The sequence below is a fragment of the Branchiostoma floridae genome, chromosome 7 (assembly GCF_000003815.2).
Source record: "Branchiostoma floridae strain S238N-H82 chromosome 7, Bfl_VNyyK, whole genome shotgun sequence".
NCBI lineage: Eukaryota > Metazoa > Chordata > Leptocardii > Amphioxiformes > Branchiostomatidae > Branchiostoma > Branchiostoma floridae.
In genome coordinates, this window is record NC_049985.1 from 6,862,671 (window position 1) to 6,876,211 (window position 13,541).

General features: G+C 43.9%; 1 protein-coding gene across 3 annotated transcripts in view; it reads right to left on the bottom strand.

The window, feature by feature from the left end:
• LOC118419784 (carbonic anhydrase-related protein 10-like) overlaps positions 1-9,016 on the bottom strand; it is a 92,182-nt gene extending 83,166 nt beyond the window's left edge. Inside the window, exons 1-2 of one of the 3 annotated variants that reach the window (XM_035826378.1) lie at positions 8,604-9,016; positions 8,410-8,457 (exon numbers count right to left, since the gene is read on the bottom strand). In XM_035826378.1, the coding sequence (XP_035682271.1) occupies positions 8,410-8,457; positions 8,604-8,664 (109 nt within the window). In that variant the 5' untranslated portion in view covers positions 8,665-9,016. Of the gene's footprint in view, positions 1-3,279; positions 3,529-8,409; positions 8,458-8,603 lie in introns of those variants that run through there. The other 2 variants (XM_035826379.1, XM_035826380.1) reach the window with 2 other exon arrangements.
• Between the last annotated feature and the right edge of the window lie 4,525 nt (positions 9,017-13,541).

Below are 13,541 nucleotides of genomic sequence, written 5' to 3' on the forward strand. Positions count from 1 at the left end.
AGTTTCTGTTAACATCCTCTTTTACCTATGAAGGCTTGTCTTGTTTAATTTATCTTAGAAGATGAAGTGCACTATGGACAGAACATTGGGCTGACTCATTTCCTGCCACCTTTCTGGGACCTTTCTGATTCCTTTGACCCAACATTAGTGTCCCCAACATTCTTCACATTGCAACACAGAACAGTCAGGACACATACAACTACAAACAAACGCACCAACTGTACAAAATTTTGAAGTTTACTTTTACCAAGGTTTTAAAAAGTAAGAAGTTTCACACTTTTTAATTTTAGTGACAAATAATGTTTCAAATTTGTGTTTTGCCTTGAAATTGGTATGTCTTGTGCGCACTTGTCTTCCAAATCCTAATCCAAATGTCGGTGTGGCGTGTCGTTTTCCTCCCAGACAATCAAGTTCAAGCATTACGCTGACGCAGGAAACGTATTCACATCCAAACAGCGTGCAATTCTCGCTCCTACTCAATGGGTTAATGGTCTTATTCAGTTTGCTGATGACGTGGGGGAATCTGTCGGCTCCGGATCGATAGCAGGAATTGAAATTCCATTGGAAACTCCTTGCCGCAACAGAACACCCTCCCCAACTGGGGTGACTGGTGATTACCCAAAGATGAGGCCTGAAAAATTCATACACAATAGCTGGGCTAGTGACAAGAAAAATGGGCTCGGCTCCTCCCTTCACACCCCATGAGTGAAAAAGTACATGGTCTGTGCTGTCTCAATATTGAAGGTGTCAGGACGCAGTTTGAGATTTTAGATATTGCCCATAGGCATGGGAAGTTTTACATTGTGCAATATTACCAAGTTGAACACTAGTACTATTCAAATGCAGGTTATAAACTTGATTTTGAGCCACAGCATTTGAGTTATTTCTTGACTACCTTTTGAGACGGACAGGAGAAAAAATCCACAACATTAAATTGGATAAAGTTTCATGTAGAAGTATACTATGTTATATAATTGCAGTTGAGTTCAACACATCAGTGGACACCTTGGAATCTTACTACTTGGTAACCTGCTCTAAAGCAAAATGAAAGCTGATGCTGAGAACCTATGTATGTAACTGGTATGCCCTAAGAAATTAGAAATGATTACTTTATCATACCCCTCTCTCCACGCCAATTCATATACCCCCCGATGTTAGATGGCCCTTCCGATTAACTCCAAGCATGCTATGGATGTGTTCGCACACAAACTTGCTACACTTATTACTTGGGGAAGGCTAACACTACCCATTTAGCCGGCGGCTATGTCCAGTTAATGAGTTCATAAAGCTTTCTCCGTCGCATCAAGGCGATACCTCACGTCTGACTCCTGCAGTTTGATTGGTCTGTTCAAGCCGTGTGCTTTCCGAGATGAACCCCTGGAGTCTGGCTTGGCAGAGGTAGCAAAATGGCAGCACTGACATGTAGACAGCTGTGGGTATTATCATTCTCAAACCTTTCTAAAACTGACACAGACATGAGGCACCATTTCTCCTCACTGTCTACTAGCGTACTTGTGGACAGACAGAAACTGTCATGGTGTCCAATTTCCGACAGCATGGGAAAGGCTCACCCTGTCAAGTTGACGCACCCAAAGGATATAGCATTACAGAAAGCAGCCAGTGCATTACTGTGAAAAATGATCAAGGCAGAGACTGGCAGAGAAGGGAAAAAAATGGGTTTAAAACATTTTACTTGGTCTAATTGGAAGTATAATGTTGGATGTGATTCTTAATGCTTTGTTAGATAGGAAAAATAGTCTTCATGCACTTATAAAGGACCTCCAAATATGTCTTAATGTTGAGGTGGTCACTTGCACTGATTTGATTGTATATCAAGGCTAGATTGTCCCTTGGTTTAGGTGATCACTAGCTCAAGTTTGACTGTATATCAATGACCAGGTGTTGATGCAAAGGTGTTCCTCAGCACAGATTTGACTGTACTTGACATTGCAGTCCAGGAAGCCTCTCTCCTGAGTCTGACCATGAATTACAGCCATGATTGCTGTTCTGATGACACATTGAATGATGTATGGCGCAGCTGAATGGAGAGGAATTTTCTATGACCTCAGACAATAGCGCCATCAAAAATGCAATACTTGGGTGGACACATGGGCATGTATGGGGGTTTCTGACTGTCATTCCTTGACTGTGCTGGTCATTTTTGCTCCCAATATTTAGATAAATATCACCCAAGATAATGATAATTGGACAATTACCATCTAATCTAACCCTTAATATAACAATGGACAATGAAATATCTATTGCATATCTCTTCTATCTATAGTTGTACTGATTCAAATTTATATAAAAAAAAGCATCCACAATGCAGATAATGAATAATTCTAGATTATCATATTTACTTTTGGAACTGTCTGCACATTTTGTAATGCCAAATCTTTGGTGTTTCTTTACACATTTCCTCTGAGGCTTCTTCCACACTTGATTGATTCATCCAAAATTCTCAAAAAGTCCCCTGATGGATCTTAGAGCATGTTACACTTCAGAAATTCATAAATCAAAGAAGATGGGCTACAATCTATATTGGAAGGGGATTATCCTGGCAATGCTGAACAGCAAATTTAGGAGTATTTGCAACTTTGATTTGCAGTTGCTGAAACAAGGGGGTAAGCGGGCAGAGGACAGAACAAGCATTTTGTAGTGGTTTTAAGTTTGCAGTGAAGAGGTCACTGTAAAAGCCACAGACATTGAACAAACCACAAATATTTCAATGCATGAAGTATTCTAACGACTTGATTTTGATGCAGCCCAGTAGAGAGACAATAAGTGATTTGTCGTGTATCTTTGTTTAGTAAAAATATTAACCTGCTTTCATTTAACCACTTGTGGTTGACCAACTTTTCTATGACAAACAATGCTTTTGTTCCTTCATGATGAAGCATCTGTTGAATGATTTCAAAAGGGGAATACTGGAGGGGGCATTTTGAATACAGTTGTTTTGGTTACTGCCATCAGTGCAAGCGACCCCGTACAAAATGAAATGGCCAGTAAAAGTGCATTATGAGCCCAAAACGCCCAGATAGCCTGCTTTGGAGGCCATGTTTTAGTAGGGAGTACAGACAGTAGAATAGAGTGGAAGCTAGCCAAAGGAATATTCATGTCTGCGAGTCGCCCACCCTCGGGCATGACACAACAAAACCCGAGTCAATCCCACCACTTCACGTAGCCGTGTGGATAATGCACGGCTAGAGCTGGCTTCAATCGACCAGGCCTAGCTTCTTCTTATCTACCACTGTCTTAATGTATGCAGCTGAGTCTTACTCTTGTGACCTCCAAATTTGTTCTCGATCTTCAATCGATCCCCGCGGCTTCGGCGCTACTTCAGACGGCATTTGATATTCTTCAGCACCGCGGACAGACACGCTCGCCAAGGTCGGTGTCTGAGAACTGATACCAGTTCTTACTTGAGCGCAAGTCTCCCATTATAAGTTGTCTCATTATCCAAGCAGAGGCTGGGTCGCGGAAATAGTAGTGGCCGGGATTTTACTGACTTGCTTCCCTCACTGAGGGAAGCGAACCAGTAAAAATCCTACTACTTCTCGATTCACAGCTGCTGACCTTCGACCTTGTTGATTTGTGAGGGCATATACATCACCATCTCTAACTTGAATTCGCTATCAAATATTTACATATATAAACAATTGTATAGATGGTCCATTGGCTCTCTATAAATTACTAGTAAGACAACACTACGTTATAGTTAATTGTTGCGCTGTGTGGGCAATGATGCTTCACTGGGCTGTTTCTTTGTAATTTGTGTTTGTTCGCCTTCAAAGTGATGCCTGATGATCCATATCATACACTATGTCAACGTATACGCTTGCAACAAAATACCAAATTGTTTAATACGTTGAAATGATAAGCGTTGGGTTAGACCTACTCCCATCTGCATGTCCTAAGGACAGAATATTTAGTTGTTCTTCCACAGAAAAAGAGCTTAGTCGATTTTCGAAGGTTGTGGAATAGTCACTGGTTCTGATGTATGGCAAATGCAATGGGTCTGCCTTAGACCGAGTCAAGAACGAATGGCAAATGATAGGAAAAGTTCGTTACCCTCGGATACAAACGGGAATCAATGGGAACAAACTTTTCATGTTCCTTAGTGCTGCAATGTCCCATTCTTCCCCAACGTTATCTTGGATCGCCTTCCTCGTGAATCTATTGTATTTACCCGCAAGAACTGACCAGAGTCATGGATTGCTAGTAGCGCCATTGGCATGTCTCTAGATGACACAGCACAAAATCGTGAGCAGACTCTCTCTTTTCTGAAGTTAAACCTGTATAGAATCAATCAACGGTGATGGGATATGTGCTGCAGTAAAATGGTATCTAGTAATTATGAACTGCATGGTTTCTTGCTAGGAAAAAGATGACAACACAAGAAGACACGATGCATATCAAAAGTTGTTGATGTTTGTCCCTAATGCACGCAGAAAGCGTAATTCCACGGATGAGTCTAATGCATTTTTGCCTCCGGCACACTTAACACACAAGGGCAAATACGGTCGCCCCGTAAGCACTAATCTCTCATAAATCTTATCGACGAACGTAGCATTTACCGGCGGATGTACATGTAATGTAGTTCAAGCGCAGAGTATGTGATAATCTTGATCTGTCTGGGCGCGGAAATGGACATTCTCGGCGGCCAACTTCAATACTGAATCACCACCTTCTCAAAATGTAACAACAATTGGCATCTGTGATCAACTACAATGTATACAAGAGATATGTTGGTCAACTTTCCTTGAGTTTTTAGGTGGACACGTTGATTTGGTACGTAATTCAAATTGCCACAAGTAACATCAATAGACTTAAGTTATGACGGCTTCGTTTACTAAATGCGGGAATAGCAACGGCTATCTAGATTTCCTATCTTCCTAGATCCTTCTTTGTCGAAGCTGCCTTTCCAACCTGTCTTTTTGTGTGAGGAATATTTGATAACATTGTCAAATGTTAGAACTGTACTGGTAGAGGCGTGCCTGCTGACGTGTGTTCTACCCAGACTGCACCACGCCCAGCTGCTGATCTACACACATCATTAAATCTCTGAGAGCCGCAATCTCCATAAGCTTCCGTTTAATTCCGCAAAATTGCACAAGCGGTGAGTGCCGGAATATTTCAGAATAAACGGTTGGTTTACCGGAACGCGAGGAACGTGCTTTCCACCCATCTCCGTGCCAACAGCGAACAGCCAACCATATACATCAGGCCTCCACCAGCTCTACGGGGTGCCAGGGCAAATAAAGACATGGAACAGCCGTTTCCAATACGATTATCCCCGCACGGAACCTGCGCATTTTCTTCTAAACCAACCAGCCTCTCTTCTTCTAGATCAAAATGTGAAAAAAAGATCAAAAGTCGCAAAACATAACTTTCCTGTCCGTGCAGACATGGGCATCTGCTTGTGTATGTTGTTACCAACGATTGATAAGAACTGCAAATGCCTTTGGAGAGGTGAAAGATAAATCATAGCCGGTACTCTTAACCTCTGTCAGCGGGCGGACTCGTCACCGCTCGGCTTGATGTACTATTCTGCTGCCGTCCTCAGGTGCCACTGCTTCATCGCAGCCCACCCTCAAGTTCACTTCCAGGAATCTCAGGTGTTTTTCAGACCACCTTCCGAAACGTAATGACCCATTTTATGGCATGGAGACCACAATATGGCAGCCTGAGCGCTCCGTCAAAATTATCTTCGAAACGTACGGTGGACCATTTTACTATGCCTATATTCAAGGCGGCCGATAACGTTTTCTTCGGACATTCGTTACACAAAATCTTATCTTTAAGTAGACGTAAACCATTCGTAAAACGTACTTTTATGATTCTTTCATGAAAAACGTAACCTTTAACCATGCTTTAAGGCGTACTTAGGGTCCGTTCACACTCGAGTTCATTTGAGGTCCGTATTGACATTTTTTGGCTAAGATGAAGTTTGCGGGAAAGATGTTGTTTTCAACTTTGACCTACTGTTGTGCAACGTTGTTATTCAACCGAAACAATTGGGGGGGGCACAAAGTTCACCTAAGACAAAGCACATAAATTTGCAATTCATACGGACCTACATATACTCACAAATGTGAACCGGCCCATAAAGATAGTATACAATGTAAGACCATGTTCTTACATTCTTTCTAGAGATGGGGCAACTGTTTGAAGTAATTTCCTGCCCCATATTTGTCTGGGATGGCTGGGTGAGATAAGAGCCACGATAACGTTATTACACGTATAGAGGGAAATTTTTATCTATTTTCATCGGGGCGCATCCCTGGCTGAGAGAAATCGTTTGAGACACGCAGAAGTACCGGTCTTTGTCTTGTCTTGACCCTCTGTATCTTTCCGCTCACGTACTGAACATGTTCGGTGTTACCCACAAGTGGAAATGTTCCTCTGCTCGAGCGACGCGCTCTATAGGCAAATAAAGATTAACTACAGTTCTCCCTGTACATGTCTTACACTTGACCGGTGAGACATTTTCCCTTTTAAAGCTTCGTTGTGTGATTTTCCATTGATTCTTCCATTCCCTTACCAAAGCTGCATTTTGGTTACCTAAAATACCCTCAGGGAAGACGAATAACAATTCCTTAGCAATTTTCTCAACGTTTAAGAGGTTTATGGGGCCTGCGAAAGCTCCTTCGTAAACAACTTCTTCCACCTTGTAGGCCCGAGCGAGCGTCTTGGGGAAAAGGAGGGTGTGTGTTTTGGGCGTTTTCCATCGTTATAGCGCCGCGCATGTAAGCCGCAGGTCACGCAAGGCCGAGGTTCAAACTTCACAACAATTGCAGCTGGATTGCGATTGATAAGAACTGTTGAATAGATCAATTTCTTCTTTGCAAAAGTGTTTACCTGGTGGAGTAAACGTTTTATTAGTCCATCCACCGTGACAAGAATGATCAAGTCGCCCATCGATATCTCCCTGCACTACTCAAGATCGAACGTGGCTTCTGCCGCACGAGATCAACCTAACGCCTCGAGGCATTTTGGCTAAGACATTGATAACGTCGATCTTAAGCTTGCAAATTAAGTCAGCCTAGGAAAACGAGTTCGCAATAAGGGGTTCTGAGCCTGTCGCCGTGAATTAATCGCGCTTCGCGGTGCGGAATAGGGGACGGCCTTTTTACTGCCCTTTTCTAAATCTGCGGGAAGAAGTTTGATCTAATTCTCTCCGGTGATTTTGAATCACACACCTGATCTCGCACAGATGCATGATTAAGTGCAGAAAGCAAGCAGACCAAGGTTATGAATACCTTCCTACCGTTTGCTGACAATTAAAAACTTGACACTGACTCTATACACCGTATATATCCTTTCAAAGGCCCATTTAAGTCCTCAAATGATACATCGCAAAACAAACTACAAGCATAACAGTCACAGAACCATTACTCACTGTCTACGACTACTTATATCAAACCTCCTCTGTTGTTTTCCATACATTAAAGAAGCCATCACTCTTCAGTTAAGACATGTTGGGAAGAGTATTTCCCCCCCATTAGATCTGTTCACCGAATCCCCACCGCAAGCGAGCGGAAACTGTAGACTGCCTGGATTTGTTCTCAGCGAGTGTTGGGAGAGTAAGCTGCCATCTGTACACTAGGTGGGAGCATGTAGCTGTTTCCTGGAGGGTGTGGAGAGGCGACTGTCGGGCTGGGCCTTAATGTACAGTCCTGGGTTATCATTGATAAACGTAAAATCGTTTCCCTTTATAATACGGGAGGTGCTACTCAATTATTCAGCGGAAAAAACACGCACGATACACTGCAACTATGTATCAGATGGCGATACATCTATCTCTCTTTCCCTAGTGTTTTTCCTTTCAAAATCAATCACTTGCTGATTGTTTATCTCCAAAATGTTGCGGTTAGACGTAAGTATTACCATGAGAAGTTGGTATTTGTAAAGAGGGGCCCTCCACCCTCCAAGGCCATGTCGCATCCAATAGAGCAGCCGCCATGCCTAGTTGACTGGGTACCAATCTTATGGGAATAGACTCACGCTCAGCGTTATCAATTTGGCTCGCTAAGGCTGGAGAGCACATCGGAGCTCAACACTCCAGCTAGTCAGCCTCAGATCAATACCACAGATCTAAAATAGATGGCGTTATCCCTTATTGAAACACTCTGGACGTAAATCAGTGCTCCCCAAAGTTAGGTGAGAAGGGATATTAACGCGATCGTTTCAGAGGCCGCGCCATTTCATTGCAGAACAAAGAGGGAAATGATCTTGGAAATCCTAGTGGCTCTTTCCTTCTCTACCCATCTAACATGCGATCGTCCCAGAAGAAACCATCATCGATGATGTAGATTTGAGTGTGAATAACGTGGAGCCGGAGAGAGCATGACACAGCCTCCGGAAGGTACCGCAGAAATGAGAAGAACATAGAAAATCGTTACGTACCGGTGATGCCCTCGTATGTCCACCAGTCATCCCAGGCTACTGCCTGCCCTGTGGGGACCACAACCAGTTGGAAACATCGGTTAGAAATTACACGCGAGGGGATTGAATACATGGTAAATATCGAGAATCATGTCGATAGCCGAAACATGCAGATTTTGCTAATGGTGAGATCGACACAAAAAGAACGAATGTACCTTCTGCGTTGGTAGACAGCTGTTGCACCAGCGCGACTGTCAATAGGACATAGGGAATCATTGTCGCTTGTTATCCGTTGTGTTTCTTGTAGTTGGGGTCCTGTTCCGGTGTCCAGATCGTCGTGCCGGGTGCCTGCTGCGGTACTTATCCCCAGTTTGGTCTCCCACCCCGCCTTACTCCGACAGTCGTTGCACTCCCACACTGAAGCTTCAGGGGCAAAGAAGAAGAGGAAAGAAAAAGTCTGGTCCAAACGGAATCCTTGCGTGCGTAGCTAGGCTGCAAATCTGGCGGAAAGAATACTGATAAAAACGTCGATCTCCTGTGGTATTTCTCAGTCTCACTTTCCGCGTCCCCACACCATAGAGGTGTAGTAGGGTGGACCAAACTGGGTAGGTCCGCTACCTGGCGGGCCCAGGCGCGCGCCTTATATGCGGTATGTTCCACATTATCTGTAGCCAATCACAGCGCAGCTCTGGCTGGCGCGGCCCGCGAATGACCACACGCCGACTACCTGACGTCTTTTTGGTAGTCAGGGAGCAGCAGGGCCCTGTCAGGGCAGAGGCTTGTCAGAGTATGACCGAAGTCGTAACGATATCTGACAGCTCGCACTGCGCTGCCAGGAGCTCCCCACAACCAGTTCAAATTAAAGGCAAACCTTTTTAATCTTCCCATTTTCGGCAGGCGCTATCGGGGCGTCCCGGCCGTGTGCTGACAAATTGCACGCCTCTCCAATCGAAAATCAAGAAAGCTCTGCACCTTTGGATGTGTGATCCAGGCATTTTGACCAAGGTTATCGGTAGCGAGCAGTTCCAAACACTTATAATGTATTTGACATTAGAGATAACGTTTTAGGTCTCTATTCTTTGAAATTTATTTGGCTGCTGTGTCACCACACTTAACAAGCTCCGCCCTGACGGACAAGACAAATGGCAACACTGTGACAGACAAACGACGCGCGCCAGGGACTGTCCGGTATATATACCGGTAACACACCGGCTTTATCACAAAAAAAATCTCGGTGTTCATACCGATGCTTTCCACCCATTAACAACACAGGCGCCTCGCTGGGTAAACCTAGGCTCGCATGCCACCATCTGCTGATAGTATAAATTATCTCATTAATGTGTGATATTCAAATATCACATATTAGGACGAGCATAATCTGACGCTACGCCACGATGGATAGTATTGACACATAGGGTACCACACGGCGACGGTAGGAACGTTATCATTCAGCTCTGTGCCTCTGCACCTAACGTCGCAGGACGACCTCGCCTCAGCCCCCGCGTACAGTATCAGATCGTCCGAGATGCACATCAGCACCCAGGGTGGTCTGGATGTTCTGACGGATATATTATTAAAGACTTGCACTTCCTGTGTGGATGACTAATTGTCGACATTACGGAGGATGCTGCGCGGTCCCCCGAGACCCTCCCTCGCTAGCCCGCTCCCTTCCCACCTTCCCCTGGCCCTACCCTCAACTCCCGATACATTAACGGGTTCATTGCCGATCCAGGTCTCCCCAGCTGTCACCCTGATGCATGATGTACGGCTCGCCCGATTCTATTGGAAATATGACGATTGGCACCGCGTTGGCGTAAAGGCGGAAGAGATGACTTTGTCATGATTGTCTAACCGTCGGGATACCTTATCCCACATACTCTGGTACGGGATGTAATGATGATCTATCGCAGCTCACCCATGGGCGGACTTGATTTCACGAAGACAGATCGGTTTGAACATCAACAAGATAAAGAGCGGCAAGTCGGAGCCTCGAATGGTGCGGGTTTCAGTCCCGTGGAAAAATTACACCCACCATGTATGCATTAGCGCCTGCTTTGTGTAAGCATTGGGTGTCAACTACTTGATACGCAGAAACCTGGTGGAATGAGAATTAAGAGGCGGTGAGTATAAGACATGGGGAGCCGACAATAGAAGCATTGTTCCCGACTGTCGATGCCGGACTCACCTACAACGCCCACCCCGTAATTTGAACGGATACGAGATGCGAGATAACAATAATATGGACCGGCGTTTCAGATTCTGAACACCATTTACCCAGTTTTATCGTTCCCTGCAGGGTCTGGCGTGTATCATTCTGTGTATCGGATCATTGATGAAAGCAATTATGAAAAAGGTATCAGTCTCCGATTTTATATTGCGGCAACAAGATGGGGGTGTCCGTTACCGTTTTATAGACACCAGTAATGATGAAACTGACACTCATTATAACGTTATGAGCATACACTACCCTGTTAACAATAACTGGTCTTTATGAGCTGCAGGTATGGAATACTGGAGACTGAGAGATAAAAAGATAAAACTGACCCGATGTCACGGAGTCTTGTGAGGCAACTATACCTCCTGTAGGTCTCATATTTCCCACTCACGGAGATACTACATGATTTTTAATAAAGTAATATACATTCATGTGGGGACCATAAAGATAATTGAATGGTTATCTGTTACCATGATGAGATCATGGATTGACCGAAGTATATATCATACAATAGCAAGAGAGCATGTATAACTAGGATATATCACAGTGTTAAATGCATATTTATCAAAATATGGAAATTTCATGGTACATTGATTCACACTGACAGTTTCAAGGCTCCTTTACTTCTAAAAACAAATCTGGGCACCCATTCATCAATTCATATCCTAAAGAAGTTTCTTCGAGGACTATGGTGTCATAAAAAGGCAACCAAAGAAATCAAATTTTTCCCAGAATCCAATTTTGTCTGCTTAGTGAGCCCACTATCTCACGAGTATGGGAAGGGGAGCTCTCTGATTGTTAAATCATACAGTCTTCCCTGTCCTTTACGATTTTCCACATGCGTGTCGGTACCCGTGCATGGCAGCCATGGTAACCATATTCCCTGTCCCGCGGTGGCAGTATGGCATTGAACCGCGGGAAACCCGAGACAAGTACATGCAAATTGAGGTCTTCTTTGCTGCTGCTCTTATGCGAGGGATAATAGGTGTGTGTTTATGCCACTACTGGCCTGTTGTAGTATCAGTGTATGCGTGAAGACGACACCCATAGAGTGTTATGGTACGATAGTATTGCCTGTTACTGTAATGGTTTGAACTGTAATGAAATTTTCCTAAAAGCGGATGTGAGATAGACTCTATTCTCAATTTACGTTACACTATTTATGGTCGTGTCTGTACAGTGAAACTCTTCGTGTCGTTAAAAGTTTCTCGAGGATGGGAATTCGTGGAAGTAATGAAAAGAGGATCACGTTTTCCTGTTAGCGGAACGTTTGGACCGCTCGATCCTCGTTCCCAGGTGTGTTGTGCACGTTCCCAGAGTCACGCACCCGGTGCCTCTGTGCTTACCGCGGAGTCAAAGAGTTATCCGCTGGAATTATGAGATAATCACCACTAGCAACGGCCGTTAGGGACGCCGGGCGCCACGGATAGCGCCTCCCGTAGTCACAACGTGAGAAAATTTGTTTCAACTGTAAAATTGTGCGACTTCAAGCGTGGAGATGAATTCATTCTGCATGAGTGAGTAGTAACGTAGTCGGTTTTGTAAAGATTTTATACGCTAGTTCCACACAAAATGTAAGACGCTTACCAAGACCGTTAACCTTTTCGTCAGTCCTCCGATCATTCGAAATTCAAAGTCGAAATGACCTGAAACCTATGTCACGTGACCTGAATAGAAGTGTGTCGTCAATGACTGGTCAAAGGTACCCTGCTTTCGGTATTAGCCTCCGTCTTAGTTGAGGGATGGTCTAGGCGCTCTAATGTAGATTTTCTCAGGTAAGTGATTTGTTACTTAGTAGTTAATAAACACTTAGTTTAAGCACTGTTCATCGGCGTGAGTGTCCTAGAAAGCATGAAACATTTCCTTATCAGATTACACCAAACATTGTTCAATATGATCCAAAATACACTAGATTTGTGATAATCCATGCCTCGTAACGAGAAAATGTAGATCACGTTTCTACCTACTAGATTTTCAGAAACTGATGATAAATGCACGATGGCTGTCATAGATACGCAACAGTAATATGCATGCATGCACTTAAGCTTCGTGGAAGTTCTACCAAAACATGAGCCAAGCAGAGGATAATACATCAGTTAACAGTTTGTATGATAGTGTTCCCCATTTTCCTCTTTGACTCTCCATCTTCCTCTTCCTTGTAACGATTAGATATTCAAAATTGCAAAGAAATTGACGTAATTTATAAACGAATGGAAATTTACTCTTTTGAATTCTCTGCATTAGAATGCATTTAACGTCATGCAGTGACGTCCTTTTCCAGCGACTCGCAGGCATTGATTAAAAATGGCGAGTTGGTGCGATCTTATCGACTGAGGGATTCGCACTTCACGCTTTGAAAATCACACCCAAGGTTAAGTGGGATAATCGAGTAATAGTTTGACATGAGCCAGTCACCCGATTCTCCCGATGGTTTGAGGAAACTGTGAGATATCTATAGAAAGTATCACACTATCTCACGCTGCCCGAGAGCCTGTGGCCATTCACCTCTAACAAGAGATAGCCATTCCCTTTTAAAGACAGAATTTCACAAAAAGGCGCAAAGGGTTCTCTGTCATTATAGCAATAAATCATCTCAGAAGAAGAAGAAGAAGATATGGTATAAATCAACAAGACTAGGATTTCCTCATTCCCCTGGCTTGGAGGTGTTGGCCACCGAGCGTCTAGGGGCCTATTTAGTGGAAGGGTTGCTAGAGTACCAAGGAAAGCCGCCAATTTCGCACAAACAAACAAAGAAACACACAAACACACATACACACACAAACAAAGAAACACACAAAAAAAAGACCCAAACTGTACGTTGTTCTTTTTTCATACAGGTCACAACCCCACTAACTTCAGCACCAAGGTCAGACATTGTTATGTTCACGTTATTTTGGAATAGAATCTGGAAGTGACGTCACTGTGACGCCAGTACAGA